Source organism: Uranotaenia lowii, chromosome 3 (genome assembly GCF_029784155.1).
Source record: "Uranotaenia lowii strain MFRU-FL chromosome 3, ASM2978415v1, whole genome shotgun sequence".
NCBI lineage: Eukaryota > Metazoa > Arthropoda > Insecta > Diptera > Culicidae > Uranotaenia > Uranotaenia lowii.
In genome coordinates, this window is record NC_073693.1 from 221,305,324 (window position 1) to 221,328,461 (window position 23,138).

The window sequence follows — 23,138 nt, forward strand, 5'->3', positions numbered from 1 at the left end:
CTGGCTGTTGAGAAACGTTCTTCAAACACTTTAATTACATTTTTAACGGTTGATTTGGCAACTTTTAGCGATTTTGCCAGCTTTGCGTGCGAGTAGCTCGGATTTTCGCGATGCGCGATCAAAATTTTGATACGCTGCTCTTCTTCCTTGAAGGGAATTTTAACAACTGAAGAGTGCATTCCAAAATCAAAATAGGAGCAACATTCTAAAAACACACACACACCTTCAAAATGAGGGTTAACACCCCCCCCCCCCCCCCTCCCTCATTGAACCGTGAATGATCTGTACTGTGTGTCTAATATGTGTAGATACTTCCATATATACAGTCAATCGCAAAATTTATCGTACACACATGGTTTACCAACTTTTTTCATTTATTTGGTGTGGAAAAATGGTTCAACATTTATGATTTTGATGCACATTAATTGTTTACAAATTTAGCTATTGACCTGATTGCGACGATTTTGGAAAACATGTTTTGCTTTTTTTTATAAATCGAGAAGTTGATAAAAACCCCAAATGAGAGATATGCAAAAGACCAATGTGGATAAGCGAAGTTTTTTTGTTAGTGTTTCATGTCAACACCCAGCTGCTTCTTGGGCAGTGTTTGTTTTTGTTTTTTTTTGCTGAATTTCGAAGAGTTGTAATCAAAATAGCAAACAAGCACAAGGAAACGGACATTGCGACGCGATCGTTGATAATAAGTATGTGTTGTCGCGGAAGGCCATTGCGGGAAATAGCAGAATCTATCGAGAAACGCCACTCTTCAGTGCAGTACATCATCAAAAAGTGGAAATATGAAGGAACCGTGAAAAATATCGCTGGAACAGGCTTGTAAGTGGTCACCATCGTTTGATTTTTTTCGGAGACATCCACAACACATCATTCGTGACAATCATGGAGAGCGCAATCGTTTGATCGGAGAGCAAAAAAATGTCAAATGAAATTTTGACCTTTGTTGTGGTTAGTCGTTTGATTTTCATCCCTCTTGCGTAAATAATCATTCCACATTGTTCGACCAACACATCCAAACATCACCCGGCGTTGCAGAGTGGCGAATTTTTTTTCAACAGGAGGGAGTGAATAGAAAAGATTGCATTTGCTTATTGAGTCTGTAAGTTCAGCTGCGTGAAAGAAATAGGCGATGTCGTAAACTAACGGGAATTATGATCGTTTGACCATCAAATTATCGCTCTCGTGTACCAAGACACGAAATTTCGTTCGACAATCACACAAAGAAGAATGAATGTCGTTTCGTTTGATGGTAGCCTCTTTACCTGGAACCATTGAATTCATTGAATCAACAATGGACAAGATGGGTTATTTGAACATCCTCAAGCGTTACCTGCAGCCTTTCGTGGATAAATTGGGTCTACTTCGTGAATACTACTTCCAACAAGATAATGACCTCAAACATACCGCTATTGTCGTACGGAAGTGGTTGCTGTATAATACCCCTAAACAACTCAAAACGCCTCCGCAGTCTCCTGATCTGAACCCGATAGAACACCTCTGGTGGGAGGACAAGAATCGTCTGAAAAATAAAAAATCTAGGAACAAGGCAGAACTGTGAACGGCGATCTGGGAGAACCTTCCATTCCATCTAGTGTGACCAAAAACCTCGTTGAATCGATGCCACGACGCTTGCAAGCAGTGCTAAATGCCAAAGGCGGTCATACTAAATACTTATTTAGCTGTTTTTTGATATTTGTTACTTTCTATGAATTGATTTTTAATGAAATTTTAAGAAAAAGTAGCACTGTACGATCAATTTTGCTACGTTTGAAATGATGTTTTTTTGGTTATTTTTTCAAATATGACGTGAAAATGTAAATAATTTGTTTTTTTTTTTCACAGATTAAGAGTAAAACGAGGGTATTTTTTAATGGATTAAAGTTGTTTTTACTTATTTACTGTTAAACCCCGAAAAACTCAAAATTTTAGAATTAATAATGGGTGTACGATCAATTTTGCGATTGACTGTAAATAAAATTTCAAAACTATTGAAAATGTTTCAAACGTCGAACGTGTAAAAATAATTCACCATTTCAGAGATTAATTTTTTAACTAGTTTTTTAATAAAAGTTTTTAAACAGAAATTTTTAAATTGGATTTTAAATTGGAATTTAAATTTTAAATTTAAATTGAAATTTATGTTCCAGCTTTATCGTTATGAAAAATAATTTCTCTGACGAGTTTTATCTTGAAATTTTCAAATATCCAAGGAAACGATTTTACCGGACTCAATTACGCTGTAATAATGATGAAAAAATATTAAAACCCATAGTTTCGACGGTTTTTTTTTCGATGGAATTCGAATTTGACTTAAGTATTTTACTTTAAATTGGTTCTTTTCAAGAAATGAATCAATTTAAAGTAAAAAATACTACAATTCATCCGAATATACCGAATTGATATTTCTTATGTTACCAAAGATACAAGGAATTGAAAATTTTACCTGTACTGTATAGAGATTCCTCTTGAACGTTTCGAAAGTAATTCATATTCAACCAAAGGTAAAACAGTGAGTAGGTGGTAATTTATTTTCCAAAAGATATCTTCACATTGCACTTTTTCTATATTTATCATAATACTATTTTATAAAAAAAAAGTTTTGAGTTGTTTCGATTACTAACAACCTAAGTACGAATGAATTGTTTAAGTATAAGTTAATCATTTATTAGTATATTTAATTGCTTCCCATCGTACTGACAAGATGCAAATTCTGCAACTGATGATGATAATTGCCCAGATGACCATCGGATTCGGCATCCATCATATGGCTGTGGATATGAAGATTGTGATTCTGGAAATGTAACTGCTGATGTCCCACCAGATGATTATGCTCTTGTTGATGCTGATGATGGTGGTGATGTTGCGTTTGGCTAAGCACTCTCATGGATCGAGTTTCCGCAAACGTGGGATTCGATTCATCTCTGGTAGCTGAAAATGATCCTTTATCAGCTTTACAGCCGCCAGATGTCTGACTGACTGACGATGGTGGTTGAGGCGAGAAGTTAGGTGATTTGATATTTTGATTTGTCGGCGTCACTTCGGTTCTGTTTCGACTTTCGGAAACTGTCGCGGAAAGCAGCTTGGGTTTGGTAGCCTCTAGTGGTTGAACCGGCTGGAAAACGAAGGGCCAAGCCTGGAACGGAAATCGAAGGATGAAACTGGTAAGATGGTGGTGATCCAATATTAATTTGTTTGTTTTGTTGTGTATGCAAATTGGATTCCAGCAGCAGTAACATTGAGATTGAGCGATTCAAGTGTTTCCTGTAGTTCTTTTGAGTTTGAAACTGGATACTTTTTGAGACCTTCTTTACCCTAAATAAATAGGAGGCAAGTTTGGCTGACTTTTTTTTTTTTTCGTTTTATCTAAAGTCATGTTTGATTAATAAATGGACCTATGAAATTCAGGAATTTATCCTTCAATTATTGCCAAGATGAGTGAAGTCACCGTTTTTTATCTGACTTCAAACTTAAAATTTAAACTCTGATATGGAGTTTGATTTCTGAATTCAGAAATATTAATCTGAATTTTGAATTTCAATTCTGAATCTGAATTCTGAATTCTTCCTTGATTCAAAATTCAGATTCAGATTCAGAATTCAGATTCAGAATTCAGATTCAGAATTCAGATTCAGAATTCAGATTCAGAATTCAGATTCAGAATTCAGATCCAGAATTCAGATTCAGAATTCAGATTCAGAATTCAGATTCAGAATTCAGATTCAGAATTCAGATTCAGAATTCAGATTCAGAATTCAGATTCAGAATTCAGATTCAGAATTCAGATTCAGAATTCAGATTCAGAATTCAGATTCAGAATTCAGATTCAGAATTCAGATTCAGAATTCAGATTCAGAATTCAGATTCAGAATTCAGATTCAGAATTCAGATTCAGAATTCAGATTCAGAATTCAGATTCAGAATTCAGATTCAGAATTCAGATTCAGAATTCAGATTCAGAATTCAGATTCAGAATTCAGATTCAGAATTCAGATTCAGAATTCAGATTCAGAATTCAGATTCAGAATTCAGATTCAGAATTCAGATTCAGAATTCAGATTCAGAATTCAGATTCAGAATTCAGATTCAGAATTCAGATTCAGAATTCAGATTCAGAATTCAGATTCAGAATTCAGATTCAGAATTCAGATTCAGAATTCAGATTCAGAATTCAGATTCAGAATTCAGATTCAGAATTCAGATTCAGAATTCAGATTCAGAATTCAGATTCTATGAAATTATTTTGTCGGCTATATCGGTGAAATTTTATATTCTTTGAGGAAGAATATTTAAGAATTGAAAAAATATAGACGGATAGAAGATTAGAATAAGGTGAAAGATGTTGAAAATGAGCGGAAGGGTAATTTTAATTTGAAAAACTTTTCATCACATTTCATCAATTTGTTCCTCACGGGCCTACTACCTTGCAGTGGTTGATACCGATAGAGCTGTAGCAACCACCACACAATAGTAGGCCTAGCGTGGTTCGTCCCACAAGTGGAAACACACGTCTGGAGTATACGTGTTCACCACATGTAGACTTCGGACCAACCAGATTTCATTGTATAGGTTAAGGTAGTGCCACCTCTATCCCGGTACTACTTCTCCTAAATAATGAAATGTTGCAGGGTAAAGTATGGTGTACGTTAATAAGTTTCCTCGCAAAAATGCTCTTTCGCTCTTTTCAACATCTGTAAATTTTCTCCTCACTTCTCTATCCATCTTTATCAATTTCAGAACTACTTTTCACCGATATGCCGAAAAATAAATTTACAGAATTCAGATTCAGAATTCAGATTCAGAATTCAGATTCAGAATTCAGATTCAGAATTCAGATTCAGAATTCAGATTCAGAATTCAGATTCAGAATTCAGATTCAGAATTCAGATTCAGAATTCAGATTCAGAATTCAGATTCAGAATTCAGATTCAGAATTCAGATTCAGAATTCAGATTCAGAATTCAGATTCAGAATTCAGATTCAGAATTCAGATTCAGAATTCTGATTCAGTATTCAGATTCAGAATTCAGATTCAGAATTCAGATTCAGAATTTAGATTCAGTATTCAGATTCAGATTCAGAATTCAGATTCAGAATTCAGAATTCAGAATTCAGATTCAGATTCAGAAATAAATGACGCCTAGATGTGATTTGTTGTCTAAAAAATATAAATTTAGTTCTGATGCTAATGAAATAATGGTATGACACTTTGCAGACAATTGAAAAAAATACTGAAAGTAAAAAATTCACATACAATTTTTTAACCTATTCGCCTACAAGGTTATTTTTTAATCATATTTATAACAGAAATATGAATAAGATGTTTTCTAGAGAGGTAGATCGGAAACATTTTGTTGAACATGTAAAAATATGCTTAACTGAAGTTTTATCAAGCGGCATTTAAATGTGTGGAAGGTATCAGTGAAATAAATTGATTTTTATTGACCAAGAGGGAGGGAATTCATTTTCCGAAACAATTTTCATTCAAGGAGCATATTCAAACGTTCAACTTTTCTCTGCTACAAAAAAAAATATGTTTCTTCTAGGAATTGTTACTTCGGCCCAAATACACAACGACACTGACGCATCTCAGAATAAGATTTGCATTTACACTTGCCCCAATATACGGGACAAATGTTAACTTTGAAATTTGTTTTTGCCAACATTTTTGAATATTTGACTTTCAAAGAGAAAATAAAAAAACGCTCAACATTTATTTAGTGATGCAACATATATTTTTAAATACCTATATTTTTTGCTTTAATGAATTTATTAAAAAAAAAGAAATTTACACTGAATAAAATCGATTGTTTTCATACCATGACAAGTGCTGTTTGGGATAACTTGTAAGCTGTAATGTCTCATGTCCACGAGTTTGGCATATGGCGAAACATTTTCAACATAATTTTGACGCAAAAAGGATAGATATTCAAACTGCTTCGAAGGGCGAGGATGGTGAAAAAAGCTGTTTGGGATGGTTATTAAAAATCTTTTTCATCGTTTTTTTTTTCAAATTTCTATAGCTTATTTTTTCAACTCCAAAAACTACACCATCTAAAGATAATCGGGAGCTGGAAGTGCTCATAATACAGAATATTAGGAATATACTCAAAAAACTGTCCCGATTCACGCTATTGATCGGTTTTCAAAATTCTATTTCCATAAAGTACAATGTGCAATAAATTCCAATATGCGAATCTTTTTCTTTCAATTAGAAATTTATGTAAACTCAAGCCGGGTAAATCAGCCTACCTTCTTCAAGCAGTGGGGGACAAAATTGGAAAAGATGGGGGAGCTCCCATGTAAGTTTAAGATAAAGAGCTTTTCAAAGAAGGGACCATATTTTATAAGAGGGTTTGTTTTTGCGTACGAATATTTGGAACAACTCAAAAATAGATGTGACAAATGTTTTTAAGGAAGTTCGTAACTTCCCACTTTGGGAAAAAGGTGGAAAATCCATAAATTTTGACATTATTTAAATCATTATGAAGCTTTAAAAACAGAGTACAAATCTCAGATCTTGAAAAACAAATTTAGAGATCAAGTTTCAGTAAATAATATATACCATCTTTGAATTCAGGGTGGCCACAGAACCGGGAAAACCGGGAAAACCGGGGAAAAATCGGGAATTGAAAATCGAATCGGGAAAACCGGGAAAAAACCGGGAATTCAGACCCAAAACCGGGAAAATTAACAAAAGGAAATCAAAATTTAGTTTTGGTTCTAAGACCAGGGATTCACCCCAAAATTCAAAATTAGGAATTATTATTTTAATTTCTATGCCAGAATACAAACGTTCAAAAAATGTGTGGTAAGAAAATCACAAGTTGTTAAATTTAAAAACTACTAGGATCTCTCGTCAATTAACTTTGAAATGGTATCTCAATTTTCACCGGATCCCAGAGATCAAAAATGGATTGAAGAATGAGATAAGAAATTCGAAAAGTCTCTTAAATTTGTTCAACTATCGCATGTCAAAATCGCATGTTTAAAAAACCATTGATCATATAAAAACAAATGCATTGAAGTCAAATCTAGAATTCAGATCTCTTTGTTATAAACTTGGAAATGTTAAAAAGAGGCTATAAAACTTTCAAGTGATAGTGTTTAATTCAAGAGTTAAAAACAAAACAGAAATTAAAAATAAACCCACATATTATCTTTGCGCATTTTTGTAGCATAAAAACAACAAATCAAACATTTCTTAAAATTTGAGGAAACGACCTTCTTTTTCACACGCCCTGTTTGGGAGAAAAAATTCATCCGTAAACTATTTTAAAAGTTGATTTTTAAAATTTAATTTTCTCGAAACAAATTAGTAGTCATAATTTACCCAAAAAACTTCAAATTACACATTATAAAGCTTGAATATGTTACGAATTCAATAAAAATTTACAAAAATTTCGAATAAACAGATTTTTTACCTGATTAGTAACATAAAATTTGAAGAAAATTTCTTAAAATTTCAGTTAATTTTTTTAAAAATGGCCTTGAAATAGGTCTTTTTAGTTACACTGTAAAGAGTTTTTAAGTGCTTTTGATGAAAATATTTCTAGACACAATGCTTAAAATACTTTCAAATTGTTACAACTATTCAACATTGATACTAGCAGCATAGCATAGCATAGGGTGACTACACACATCTTGCATTGGCTGATACACGAGGTACAACTAATGATCAATCCCAACACAAGATGCCAAAACAAGTATCTGGATTCAATACTCGTTTCAAGTGCTGGTATTGAGTATTAGTGTGATACCACAATGCACACCGTGACAAGTCAATGTAATCATAGAAGGAATGGTCTGAAACAGCTAACTAAACTATTCAGGTGCAGAGAACTCATACGACCCTACGTACAATGGATGCTGTTTTCAGACAGGAGAGGGAAGGGTTTTTTATGTTTACGGGAAATCCTACTTGGCAGATAGGATTGATGAAAAATAATGTTATGATTTACAAAAAATACAAAAATAAAAAAATAAAAATAAAAACAATGGAACGAGCTCACCAATTTTGTGTTGTACCCAGCTGAGTACATGGGGGCCTTTTTGAGATGTGGAACCAACTGACCACCTTTTGAAAACTAACAGCCTGACATACAACACCATTCCAGCAGCAAGTGACAATTCATAGCAAGCCGTTTTTATTCTATCCAGGTTCAACGACAACAGCATTTTTCTCTACCTCGCTATTCTCACACAGAACTTGATTATTCTTTCACATAGATTTTTTCTCCCGTTGTTTGGAATTTGTATCAAAATTCATGATCAAGGAAATTTCATATTTCTTGGCTTCACAGTCGGCTGTCAAAATTGTTCCGAACTCGTACTCCTACATTTGCAATTCCCTTAAACCTATATCACGACTTCCAGCGATCACTTATTGAAATTCGGCTGCAGGTCGATATCAACTGAAAATTCATATCAGAAGATTTTTCAATAAGTTAGAAGTTATCAATATTTTTTAAGCGCGAAAAGACCTCCAGCCATCTGTTAGTTATAATTAAAATCAATCACAGCAATCCGTATCATTTTCAAAAAGTTCGTCACCACTGTCGTGAAACATGTCGATTGATGTTTAATTTTCTTCTCGTTTCATTCAAATTTATGAGAACACGTTCCAATTTTGTCAGTAGTCAGTAGCAACAATTTTATAACTTTTCTAAATCGATTGCATTCACTTTTTCACAACAGATCAAAATGCACACTTATTTTCCCTCGTATGATAGCACAATCAATTTCACTGATTTCCAAGTCCCACTCACAAAACTGAAAGCGTACCCGTTTAAAGCCCTATTCTTTTATCACATAATTAGATTTCAATTGCCTTAATTCGTCAATCACACAAGAAGTAACTAAGAATACACAATTCCATTAAATATTTTGAGCGCAACCAGTTGGCAAACAAATTTCAACACCGCTAAAAAAACGAGAGCTGGAAACTTGGTCATTCAATAGGAAGGAAAAATATATTTCGAAAAATCACGAAACAAAACACGACCGCCGAAAAATATGCGACCGCACTCGAGCAAGGCCAACTTTGTTCTGTTACAACTATTCAACATTGATACTTTTCTCAAAATATGTTTGTGTTTTAAGTGAAGTACTCAAGGAAAATATCATTGTATGTTACTGTTTAAAAGAGGTTTTTTTAATTAAATCATTGCATTCGAATTGATTGTTTTTTTTTTTTGTTAAATTCACAAGGCAACAAAACTCGTGGTGCCAAAGGTTTACGAGCTAATTTTAACTTATTTGAGGGCGCTCAGTCCAAATATTCTTTTTGTTTTTTTCTTTCTACCAGCTACAATTTTAAAAATTCAAAAGTTAACTTTTGAACGAAAAGGTAATTTTTTTTCAAAAATATCTTTTATAAAAAATTAGAAAATTTATAAGTTTCTCGAAACAAGTTTTGAACTACATAATGATCACCTTTTTGAAGGCCACGTGTAGTTTTAACTAACTTTTAACAAGACCGGGATTTTCTTTTAGTCTATGTTATTTGTTTCTCTGAAACCAGAATGGTTAGTTTATATCTTAATCCTTGATCAAATGGATACAATACAAAGATTTGAAATCAGTTTTTATTTTTGTAGAGGATTGTCGGTTCATTTCTTATCAATGATTGATTGCTATCGAAACTCAATGGTTTTTCAATTTAAAAGCAATACCATCAGAGCCAGAGGTTTTAGACAGATTCTGACAAATACTTCGAACTCAAAACGGTATAATTTTTCAAAATAAATTTTCGAAACAAAGGCACAACTGTTCCTTGCTGATGCCCAAATAATTTCTAGTTCCGTTGCTTTACAGATTTGAAAACATTTTCACTGAAATAAAATCTACATGTTTCTGCATAACAAAGGTAAAAATTAAAATAAAAAATCTTATTTTGTCAGTAACTCAAAAAAGCGACACATATTGGCTTTGTAACATGGTAGAATAAATAGTGAAAAGTGAAAAGCTGAATTTTGAATCGATCTCTGTGTTTAAAGCTTCTTTAAACTGATTTTATTTCGATTCTCAATTCCAATCCCAATATGAGAAAATTTCCGCGGTAAAAATCGGGGAATCGAAATTCAAACATTTTTAAGAGGTTTTGAACACTTAAATTCCTTTAAAAAAAAAAGGTTTTGAACACTGAGACTAGTTCAAAATCCTTCCCCATCAATTCCACCATGTTACAAAACCAACTCATGTCGCTCTTTTGAGTTATTGACGAAATAAGATTTTTCATTTTCATTTTAACCTGTGGTGTACCGCGATCTTATTCAATTTATTCAAAAAAAATATTGAATTCTGTAAAAAGTGTAAGAAATAAGATAAATTTTATAAACTTTGAAATTGGTTTGAAATGTTTTGCAGTACTGAATCAAGCTCTAAAGCTTCAAAAAAATCGAGATCATATATTGTATGCATCGTATGCAGAAGAGGATTTAAGAAGTTAAATTCAGCCCGAATATCCGGTACCGTTTTATACTGAATCATTGATTGAAAAACTGATCTCTGAATCTCATGGGTTCTTAATTTAGTGTTAAGATTTTTTTTTTAAATACAGTTAAATTCGAGTTTCAACCGATTAAAACGGCAAAGTTACAATATTTCTATGCTATGAAATCAATTATTAAATTTTTTCTAATGTTTATTGGTCTACGAACTTTGATTTTATCATAAATTTAAAAACCATAATTTTGAATACCTTTTCCATATGTATTTTGGAATTAAAATTCCTTGACTAAAAAAATACAGTGGGGGAACCTAAATTGAAATAAATATATCATTCTTATATTTTCATACGTCAAACTTTGATAATCCCCATAACTGTAAATCTAAACTGTGTGACTTGTTGCCCATATTTTTTTTAAATTTTCGCAATGAGAATTCTCAATTGAAATCGTGATTTCCAAGTTCTGAAATGAGAACTTTTGAATTACGATGCAAAAACAATGTTTGATAAATATTTTACTACTTTAACAAAGTGTTAAAATGATCTAGATTTTTTGAATTTATTGGCTTTTTCCAAATAGAAAAAAATCTTTACTGAATTTTATAGAAAATATTTTTCGTTTTGAAACTCGGATTAATAAACAGAAGACAAGAATGTCGGAAAATGGTGGGGTCATCTTAGGGAAATATGATCATTATTACTTTGATTTCTTGTTAGGTTATAATTTTAAGTATTGGCATTTCTAGAGCATTGTTTCACTGCGTCTAGATACGATTTGTGATCTTTCTAATATAACCATTGATTAGTCATGGGGTATTTTCGTTTTGACATTTCATACGTTATGTAGAACGGTTTATTTTCAAGATCTTTATGGTTATTGGTATTTTAATCATAAAAGGTAAGTTAAAGTATTCAAACAAATTTCCAGAGAAATGAATGTCGTGAACTCTGATGACACACTTGGTATCTGTAACTAAAAAAAATGATTGAATATCACATTTAATTCATTTGATTTCTTTTTGGTTCTTACCGTAGCCATAATGACGAGTGATTAATTGTAAACATTGTTTAGCACATCATTTTTAAATGTTTTTGTGAACATGATTTAAAAATTGTTAATGTTTCTATTCTCATAACGATTTTGTTTCTTTATTTTCTAATTGGCATTTCAGTCTTAAGGAAGGAAATTACAGAGTTTTACAATTTGCCCGACGTTTCGGCCTTTGATCTTGGCCTTCTTCACGGGATAATTTGCATTATACTGTATATGTTCCTGAGTGTATACTGTGTGAAGAGAATTTCAGTCGGATTTTAACCTATTTCAATGAATTTTCACAATTGTAGAAGTCGTAATAAGATAAAAACTGTTGAATTTTATGTGGACACATTTCTTGTAGATGACTTGTAAAGATGATTTGATGATGATGATCATCTTTACAAGTCATCTACAAGAAATGTGTCCACATAAAATTCAACAGTTTTTATCTTATTACGACCTCTACAATTGTGAAAATTCATTGAAATAGGTTAAAATCCGACTGAAATTCTCTTCACACAGTATACACTCAGGAACATATACAGTATAATGCAAATTATCCCTTGAAGAAGGCCAAGATCAAAGGCCGAAACGTCGGGCAAATTGTAAAACTCTGTAATTTGCTTCCTTAAGACTGAAATGCCAATTAGAAAATAAAGAATCAAACAATATCAGTCGTTGAAAATTACCAAAAAAAAAAATAACGATTTTGTGTGCGGTGTTTTTTTTAAATGATTTTGATAAAAGGTGATAAAAAACTGAAAATGGAACCGAGTTCGTCAAAATGTTAAAAGATATGAATGTGATGAAATAAGTTGAAAATTTTGCTTTTATTCGATGAAATTGGACCATCAAAACCTGGGAAACCTTGAATTTATAACCGGGAAAATCGGAAAAAACCGGGAATTTCAAAATGAAAAAGTTGTGGCCACCCTGTGAATTGCAATTCGGAACTCCAGCTGCAGCTCTCATTTCAAAGTTGTTGGTTCTGAACTATAATGAGGTTTCATTTAAAAAATGCTTAAAAAATCAAATTTGAACAAATTTTTACAATTTACATTTATTTTTGGAAGGTGTAGCAAAGCACACCGGGTCAGCTAGTTCGTCTATAAAAAAATCATATTCCCAAGATGTCCTTACTAAAAAGGACATCACTTTTTACCGATTTTCACGCAATTGGGTCCAAATCGTATAATTTTTGGAGCAATGCCTTTAAACCAGTTCTAAAAAAATGTTGATTTGGAACTGGTATCATACCGTTACTGGAACCACGGCACTGGTGCGTTTGATTTGGTCGGAGGGAGCGCTTCTGAGCTACAGTTGCTCTAATAATTGCCAAAGTTACCATGTATGAAGTGATAAAGTCAGTAAAAAACATGTGCATCTCTGATCTTTCAGGGTGGATTTCATAAACAGGTACATAGGCATAAAGCCCCGATTTCCCTTTAACTCCCTCTGAACCGGATACAGTTTTTCCAATATCCTAAATCTAAAATAGTTTTAACTTTTGGTAAATTCAAAATCCGAGAAAATACGCCTCGCTACAAATTTAGCTCGGCACAACGCCGCGTCGTCTTTCTCGATAGTTAACAAACGAGACATCTAAACAGTGTCGATCTTTCAGACGAATCGTTGTTTACACTTCGAAGGGGGTTGTTTTCCTGTAATGGGCCATTCGTTTGTGTAAACATTGTATTGTTTTACCAATCCTTTATTTACGCATGCACCACTTTTCGGAATCATTCAACATGTTTGGTTTTTTTTCTATTTTATATGATCCTAGTTTGAAAAAACCCTTAAGGCAATAAACCTACCGCGTATTAATTCTCATATGGTTTGGATATGAAATCCTGAAGGCAGCGTTATGATTGCGGATCTCCGAGAAGTCAAGTCGGAAGTGAGGGAGTAAGACGTCGGGTATGTCACAATCATCAAAACGACTCAACACGGCCGTAATGAATATTTTACTTCGAGGCCCATTTGTATTGTGGAAATACTTGAACATCAACAAGACAACGCGGCACTTTCCGCTCATTTTTCCCTAATGATCGTCTCGGCCGCGTCCAAGAAGGAAAACCCAGCTCAAGTAGTTTGGGAAATTTTAACGCCCAGACGTCTGATATGATCCACCTGGAATAAGAGCGTGTTACTCATTTGTTCCCACCACCAAGTTGAAAGTCAATCTCGGCCGTTTATTTATAGCAATTGGTTCGAAATGTCCGTCTATTCACCTACTGCTCGCTTCAAAGGGAACTTGGCTGAAAAGGTTTTGAGTACTTTTGCGTTTGGTCCCTTGAATTTACCGTTTTCGGTGGCTGAGCCAGGTTGGTGGAAAAATCCTCCACCGATTGGCCATCTAGCGTTGCGGCCAGGTAGCTGATGTAATTCTTCGCCAATCGGAGGGTATCCAGCTTTGACAGCTTCGTATCGACAGGTACCCAGGGGATGTTGCGCTTCAGGTTGAAGAAGGCCTTCGATAGGACCCTCATGCGGGCCCGTTCCCTCGCGTTGGCTGCGTTCCGCTGGATCGGGGTGCCTGGTTTATCGTCTGGAAGAAAAATCAATCGTAAGAGAATAAGTAAGAACGTCATACTAGGTGTGATTCTCGATTCTCCATATTCAGCTGCATCGTCATTTTGACTAACATTGTGAAAAGGTTTGGTTTTGTTCGAATTAAATTTTACTTTTTTTCTGTCAAAAATGTTTTAAAAGAAAAAGCATAAGGGTGCTGCATACATCCAGGGGTAAAAAAAATACTATTAAATATTCTACTAGTTGAAATCCTCGATTCTCGATTTTTTAAATTTTCTATGAGATTCAAAAACATAAAAAAACTAGACCATGATATGAGAAACTATGTCAACATCATTTTGTTATCTAAAAAACATTATATTGAAATAAAAATTGAATAAGTGCTGTGGTATACAGATGTTGCATCTAACCCTGCAGCTGCAAATGCCCTGCCAAATCATAAATTTTCGTGCAAAATTTTCGGCAAATTTAAATTTGGCTGGGACATCCTCCTGAGCCATTGCCAAGTAAAATTTTTTCTCTGGGATTTGCTAGGAGTCAGCCATGACATAGATTTCATCGTCCGTCAGAAGACATCCTTCGAACTTGGTCAGCACTTGGTCGGATTTTGGCCACACTATTTTGTTTTACTTAAGGTTCGATTTGGCTGACTTGATTCTTCCCTGAGTCGAATTTTCCTCACGGTAATAGTACCGTGGGGGCACCATAGGGGCAGCACTGAATTCTCTAGCCAAATCACGGGTCGACAGATTGGAATTCCTCTTAATCGTTTTCAAAATCTTACCACACAGTTGTCAGCAATGTTCCGAAAATCATTCAAAATAAACTTTCAGGATGCTATTCTTGTAGGAAATAATCTTATTTAGCACTGCAATATTACCAATCATCACAGCGTCGGCAGATTGTTATGCAAACACGTCGGCAACTAGATTTATACATGCAAACTAAAGTTAAATGATATGGTTACAAGACGACGCAAGACGACGTCTATCAGAGGTGATTGAGATGCCTGCTGATAGATTCTGGACGGCGATCACTCAGTTAAAATTGGTTACTTGACTACAGATTTTTGTTGATTTTTGTATCGGTGAAGCTTTCAATCAGTTTGCTATCAGACGTCCAGAAGAGAAGATGAATGTATGTAATGTAATGAGCGGTCAGAAACGTTACCAGTGCTACCCCCTAGAACCGGAGTGCCCGGGGCAATTGCCCCCATTTCCCCCCTCCCACTCCCTTAACCCTGCCTTGCACGTTTGCCTATAATTGTTTTTTATCTGGGATTACAATTGCCTTTAATATTTTGAACCTACAAAAGCAAAATCTTTTCAATCTCGTATCTTGCAGTTGGTACACCGATTGGAAGGTTATTAAAGTAATCGAAAAAACACCGTCAATCAGTTATCTTCCCTTTTCCACCTAGTAGGGCCTCGGTGCGTTTGAACCGCAGTAATTCTAAAAGTAATTTTAGTACCTCTAAGGTCGTTGTAACAATGCATAACAATTTACAGGTTAAAAACTGACATAGCCTAACTTGGGGGAAGAATAAAGAAATGACTGATGATAGCTTTCAAGAGCCGATCAGTAATCATACCTATCAATGCTGAGTGTGGACGTTGGAAGCGCCTCTCATTGCTGAGATACACGAATGCTACTGGTACAAATTTGTTTTCACTTCGAAGCAATGGCGCTGTGTATTGGATATCAACACGATGCTAACTTAAGGTTGCCAAAAGTCATGGCACCCATTTGTCAACCGATTTTCGTTTCCTTTGGCGGGATTGTTTTCACCATCACCATGGGCCGGCCATTAGAAACAACCATCCAAAGTTCACGTGTACTCGAAAGCATCAAAGCTTGCTGAGCATAAAAAATTTGAATGGAGAAATTTTGGCGGGTGTTTTTTCCTTCTACTGTTCAAAGCACGTGGTACCGGTGCGAAGCATTTGATTGCAATAATGAGCCTTCATTTGGGATAAAAAAAACTACGAGCCTATTAGAAATATATTGAGAAGAACAGTGGTTTTGAATCTAATAGAATATGCAGTGTGTAAAGTATGGATACGTTAATTCATGTTCATTATGAATTGACTTCTTCAGTTGAATAACTATTTGGACTGAAAACAAATGTTCCAGTTTTAAGGAACCATCCATTTTCATATTTTCGGAACTCCTGATAGGAAAACAATTAATAAAACTGAAGTTTGTAGGCTCAAGGCTGCTATCTCAACACTTTGATTGCCGTGTAGGAGTTTAATTTACAATAGGAATCAGACAACTAAACGTTCATTTTATGCAAAAAATTAAAACCAAATCCAACGCACGAGACTTTAAGTAATTTAATCTGAAGTTTTTAGTTTTGTACAATTCAATTTCATTTGAAAATTTTTAAATTTAAAGTTATTATTGATCATCGATGTGTTCAATTCTACCATCCAATTATAAGAAAACTTAAAAAGCACATAGAAAACATGCAGAGGTTTCAGCGGAAATCTATTTAGAAATTTCTAAGTTCAAAATAAAACTTAAATGGGTATTCCATTCTACGGGGAGATCTTGAAAAGAGGTCGTTAACATTTATTTACAAGCTTAATACATGGGATTTTCACTAGATCACCCATGGAAAATATTAAAAAATATTATCATCTGATAAAAAATGGTAATTCAATTCAAGCTTCATAAAAATGGTGGGTGTAAAATAAGGTTGCCAGAATTGCCGTATCGGGACCGGACAAATCCAGACAATTTTATCGAAAAACCTGGCCAAATCCAGCATTTGATTTCAGAATGTTCAAAACCGCGGAATTATTCAGTAAAAATAACTAAAAATATACTTGCAATATTATTTTTCAACAAACCACATCAGCAGATTTTAAATTGTATATCAAGCTTCCAAACACGGGTCATGATTATTTCTGAAACTTGCCATTTAAAACTTCTTTTTGAACGTAAAAATGGAAAATTATAATAATTATAAAATCTCAGTTAATGTTACGTTTTAAAAATGATGTAAATAAATTCGAGCAAAATCCGGGATTTTTGCAACAACATCCGGGAAACCGGGCCAGACCGGACTTACCTCAAATTTTGATTCAAATGTTCTGGCAAATCCGGATAAATCCGGGCAACCTAGCAACCTTAGATTGAAATGTTTTTCGTGATAGAATGTATAAGCATTCAAGGGAAATTATTTCAAATTTCTATTAGCAAACCTAATAACTATTAGTTATTCAATAATATGAAAACGATAAACTTTGCTAATAATACCAATTAAATCTTTAAGAAGACTAACAAAACTTACAAAGCTCACATGGAAAAACATGGTCCAATTTGTTATAATGATGAACAAAAAGCTTTCAAAATTTCAAAAAGTCAAACGACTCATATCGATTTATATTTTATGTGAACCCGAGCAAGGCCGGGTAAAATCAGCTAGTTAGCAATAAGATTCTCATCAGATCAAATATTAAAAGACAGAAACTTTTGTCAAATAGTTCTTCTAAATTGACAAAAGTAACATTTGAAAACCTAGATCCGGAATGGAAATAGAATGATAGAATGTTCAAAACACAGTATTGCCAGAAGATGAGAAGGCGGTACTTGTAGAAGGTGGACGTAGGTTTTTGACAGCGAAATTGTTCGTGAATTATCCAAGCAAAGTATTTAGAATCGGTGGGCATTATGGTGTTAATGCAATTTGGACACGGCGAAACAATTATTTAAGCTGCTACGACGCATTCAAGAAAAACTTATATTCACAAGTCTGAACTAACAGATAAGTACCATATTCTATACCTGAAAGGTCGAGGTAAAATGTTTCTTTATTCTAAAATAAAACCCCAAAATTTTGAAAATCTGTAAAAATATAGTAAGTTATAGTTTGATTTAAGTCATCAAGTTTTAAATTAAATTCTCACTTTTACCGTATTCGTTTGCTCCACTCGCTCAGTTTTGCACCCATCCCGACAAAAACGAACACAAATCGTCGTCAGTGTATTACACTCAGTCATACGCGCATCTGCAACACCAGTAATGCGTGACCTAGGATAAAACTGAGCATAAACGAATAAGCTATCAATTTCAAAAATGACTAAGTATTAACAATTTATGTTTGTATTTATGTAATACAAAATTGTTGTTTGGTTATTTGTTAGGTTATTTTAATGAGAAAAAAACGACATGTGAACATAAAATTATTCGCCATGTTACCATTTTTTAAGGTTAACTGAAAAAGGAGTTAATATGTTGAACAAACGAAACAAGGATTTTTTAAAAAGAAATCTAGAACTAATATTACTAATGAATTTGAGTACGTAAGCTTGCAAGTTTTTGATTTTACTTATGATATCGTTAACGAGTTTTTTTTTAATTTTATGAAGGATTAATCACCGTAATTTATATTTCTAGATTTAATTTATCGGTGGCCCGTGAGGAACAAAAATTTGATATGTGATGATATGCTTCTAAATAAATTCTACCCGCTCATTTTCAACATCTTTCATTTCATCTAACCTTCTATCCACCTAAATGAAAAAAATCATAATCTTTAGATGTCCCTACTAAAAAGGACATCACTTTTCACCGCTAGGCCGATAAATTTAATCTACAGTTTTTTTAAGTTTTTAATTTTAATTTGAATAATATTATTATTAACACATCAATCTATTTTCATAAAAATTCATCTACAATAACAGTTTTCACAATTTTGAAAAAGTCTGATTATGTTTGAAGAAAAATATATAAGTTATTTTTTCGTGGTTATGTTTCACAAAAAGTTTATAAGATTTCAATTACATTTCATTATAAATTCATCGACGCGATAGAGAAATCAGTTGGGGCAATCAGCTAGTTTAATTGGAATTCTCATTTTTATCATTTGAATTGCCACTGCCATTGCCTCAATATATGGGAATTTCCTTTAGAAATATAAAGGAGTGTTGGAGGTGTAGGTCAACCAAAATCGCACCATTTTTCCAAAAATGGCTCCTGATTCAATCCTCTCCCTTACTAAAACAATCTTTCCTGAGATACTTGAATATAGATTCGCAGACGTATAGACGGTTTCTATAGCTGGTAATACTGAATTATCATTGTTTCAGAGTTATTCAAAACAAGCTTTTGAAGAAAACTGGAATAACAGATTTATTGTTGATATGGAATAACAGATTTATGGTTGATCAGATTTATGGTTGAAATTCGAAATGCATTGAATGATTTGATACAATATAATATTAATTTTCTATTGAAACCATGAGAAAATGGTGGTATTTTTGAAGATGAATTAAAGCATTTCGGGCTTAATGATTTAAGGTGGATATGAGTAGTCAAACAAGCTAAACTAAGCTAAGCTAAAATAATTTGAGAATGGTCGACTAGTAAATGTTACGCTGAATGAGGGAGATTTGCTTAAGTAGAGGATAATTTATAAAAAAAGTACCTCATAATCAACAGTATAAAACTTGGGTTAAATTTGTTGGAAAAGTTTCATTTCGAATTTTAGAATTTCAGACTATAATTAGAATGAGAATTCAACAGTGGAACCAAGTGAATATTGCGATTTCCGATGTTTTTCCTTTATTTTTCATATTTTTTTATTTCAGTAACTCCTAGTTCGAGCTCAAGAGTAAACATCGAACACGGTTGTACCGGATAAGTTTTTCAATAGCTGTACGCCAACTGCATCGTCGTTGATATAAGTCGCAAATAACACAAAGATGTTAAAATCAATTTTTGAAACATTGGCATCAAAAATGCTGGTTTGCCCAATGTAATAAAGTTTTGTATGTAGTTTAGTTTTTTTTTAATTTCTTACTAACCTATATTTCTTTGAGGTCTCGAATATTAAGCTAAAATCAGAAACCGGAATTAATTTAATGATTTTGTTGTTTCGATTATAGCCGTTTTACCATCTTTATGGCATTCGCGACTTTATACCAACGTTGCAGTTGGTAGACTGCCCCAAATTTGTATGGGAAATTTAAAACCTGTGAAATGTTATGCGCTGCAGGCTAAAATTGATTCTAGGCCTAGTTCAAGATCTCATGCCAAATTTGGGCCAGATCGGATCACGGGAAGGGGTCGCTCAACGAGCCTGAAGTTTGTATGGGATTTTGAGACATTTTGTTCGGGGGAAACATGAAAAAACCTGTTTTCCATCAATAACATTGGTTCCCGTCGGTCGATTTCTTTCAAAAACGGTTTTTCTTAAAGCCTACATTATGAAAAATATTTCATCCGAAGACTGTGTATCGATAAGAGTTGAGATAAAAAAGTTATTGGGCTTCAAAAAATGGGCTAACTTTTTAAGGATGGTATTCATCACTGTTAATGAGTCTGGGCGGTCGAGCATATTAACAGTGATGAATACCACCGTAAAAAAGTTAGCCCATTTTTTGAAGCCTAATCACTTTTTTATCTTAACTCTTATCGAAATGCAGTCTTCCGATGAAATATGTTTCATAATTTAGGCTTTAAGAAAAACAGTTTTTGAAAGAAATCGGCCAACGGGAACCAAAGTTATTGATTTTTTTTGTTTCGATTATAGTCGTTTTACCATCTTTATGGCATTCGCGACTTTATCAACGTTGCAGTTGGTGGATCGTTATTGAAAAACTTATCCGGTACAACTGAGTTCGATGTTTACTCTCGGGCTCAAACTCACGGACATCGGCTCAGGAGACAACAGACTTGCTAACTGAGCTATATCACAAGCCCTAAAAAAGTTATTGATGAAAAACTGGTTTTTCATGTTTCTCCCGAACAAAATGACTCAAAATCCCATAAAAACTTCAGGCTCGTTGAGCGACCCCTTCCCGTGATCCGATCTGGCCCAAATTTAGCATGAGATCTTGTACTAGGCCTAGGATCAATTTTAGCCTGCTGTGCATAGCTTTTTAAAAAGTCGAGTCATTTGGGGCACTCTAGTGGACACTTATTGAAAAACTTATCCGGTTCAACTGTGTTCTTTGTTTACTCTTTTTGCTCGAACTCGCGGACATTGTCTCAATTTAAGGGTACTGAAATGATGTTGTCATTGATGAATAATCAATGATCTCTGTCAAATTTTAGTCAAAAATGATGATTATGCCACAAAAATTAGTGGTCATGGGTAAAATAAAACAGCACATATTCAAAGGCGATAGAGAAATTTCGAAAAAAAACATTGGAAGTCAAAGAAAGGAAGAACGTTACTAATTGATTTAAAAGCAAAAAAGGAGTGCTACGATATTCGATTATCTCTCTGTGGCCCATGAAAACATCTTGTTTTTTTCAGAATTCAAGTGTCAGTTTAGTCGTTTTCCTGTAATTCAGAGATTCGTGGTTCCGAAGGAAATTTTTGAACTCTAAGTGTGTAGTTTTAAAATGCACCTTCTCCCAAACTTCCCTAAGAAAGATTTTTTAAATTTTTTAGACAACTGTTTAAAATTAGTTTTAATTTAAAAAGGATTGGAGAGGATTGGATTAAACAATTGTCATTGTTTACAAACCAAACCATCTTGCACTCTACATACCATTGGAATCCAAATCATCATCGAATCCGTCTTCGATCATATCCATTATTGGTGATTTACTTCGCTTCTTTTTCGGCATTTGTTGTGCTATTTCCCACACTAATCGACAAATAATTTTCACTAATGGTCAAACGCCCGATCTGTTACAACAATTTGTCTGAAATATTATTATTTTGTCTCACTCGGTTTTGATTTCACTTGATGTCGTCGTAAGTCACAAACCCCTAACACATAATTTGTAGTTACTTCTAAAAATTACCACCGCGATTGACGGACAATGCACTTTCCCAGGACGACGTTCTACTAGGACTGATTTGTGAAAAATTTTCCCGATGGTTTTCCTTCTAGGCGAGGAAAAATTCAAATTGACTTCCCGAAATGTTGCTCGATGCACTGAGACAGTTCAGAGAGAATCTTCCAACCTTACCAAAGCAACTGCGCGGGATTTCAAAAGCACAGAGAGCGAGAGAGGAAGCTCTCTTGAGTGGGAGGAGTTTGCTGGAAAACGTTTTCTATTGGATTGCAGATTTTATGGGTGAACCAATCAGGAGTAGATGGATTTTTTGCTATTTTCTTGCAACAGCGTTTTGAATTGGATGAAGAACTGGATCGGAGGATATAAACATTTAACTGAATTCCATAGAAATTAAAATCTTCGGTTGGCTTCCTTTGGGAATCGATTTGAAAAATTCTTAGCTCAGAGTTGCGTTAATTACTTTCTGTTTGTAAGTATTTTTATTTTCTAATATTAGTATCAAAATAATGATTCAGGAAGATTGTTTCTACAAATCCCGCATATCGGTATCTATAGTTATAGTTAAAAAAAATCTAACTTTTATTTTGGATTTTCATTTTAGAATTATTTGATAACCAGCCATTTACAAAGTTATTTACCATCAATTTTTTTTACTTTGAATTTTTAAGACGCTTGAGTTATGAATCATTATTCTGGTTTCAATTATAATTATAATTATCTTTATTTATTACGAAAGTTCAATCAGATCAGTTATCTTATATGCAAAACTGGGGTGTTTTCTTTGTTACATGTGGTTACATCATCACGTATAAACGGGTAGTCGGAATGAAGTGAAATTTGGTATCCGAGGGTTTTCCGGTTCAGAGATGGTTCGTATGAAGTTTCAAGAATCTCACTTTTTATGGAAAGGGAGCTCCTATACAAAATTAATTTAAAATGGGACGTACACAATCAAGTTTGCCGAGAAAAAAATCTGTGTTTATGTGAAAAAAAATCTGACTTTCTGTGATTTTACCCAGAAATTATGTGACCCTTTTCTGTGATGAAAAAAGCATGCATTTAATTAAAAAGTCATGAGAAATCGTGTTTCTATAACATTTTAATTGAAAAAAAAAATTAACAATGGATTTCCAATACAAAGTTAGAAATCCAAAATTAATGTTTACATAAAAAATTAGAATTTTAGAAATACGTACAAAAATCTAAAAACCTGTGAAGTTCTGTGTTCTGTGACATAGATTTTGTGATGAAAATTTTCTCAAAGTTCTGTGAAATTATAGATTTTTCAGAGATTTCGGAAACCTTGGACACAACTCAATACAAACATATTTCACGCGAACACAA

At 33.7% G+C, this 23,138-nt stretch overlaps 1 protein-coding gene across 1 annotated transcript; it reads right to left on the bottom strand.

Annotated features, from left to right (window-relative positions):
* Positions 1–2,517: 2,517 nt before the first annotated feature.
* On the bottom strand, positions 2,518–21,857 carry LOC129756123 (neurogenic differentiation factor 1). The gene is made up of 3 exons (XM_055752896.1): positions 21,539–21,857; positions 13,802–14,046; positions 2,518–3,148 (listed from the first exon to the last, which is right to left on the bottom strand). The coding sequence occupies exons 1-3, from the start codon at positions 21,615–21,617 to the stop codon at positions 2,690–2,692; spliced, it is 783 nt and encodes a 260-aa protein (XP_055608871.1). The 5' UTR covers positions 21,618–21,857; the 3' UTR covers positions 2,518–2,689.
* Positions 21,858–23,138: the final 1,281 nt, after the last annotated feature.

Excerpts from the sequence above, each read along its gene's own strand:
- LOC129756123 (XM_055752896.1), bottom strand. The coding sequence starts at position 21,617 with ATGCCGAAAAAGAAGCGAAGTAAATCACCAATAATGGATATGATCGAA. Across the intron at positions 14,047-21,538 it reads TGATGATTTGGATTCCAATG|ACGATAAACCAGGCACCCCG; the intron begins GTATGTAGAGTG and ends TTTTTCTTCCAG. Across the intron at positions 3,149-13,801 it reads TGGCTCAGCCACCGAAAACG|GCTTGGCCCTTCGTTTTCCA; the intron begins GTAAATTCAAGG and ends TTTCCGTTCCAG.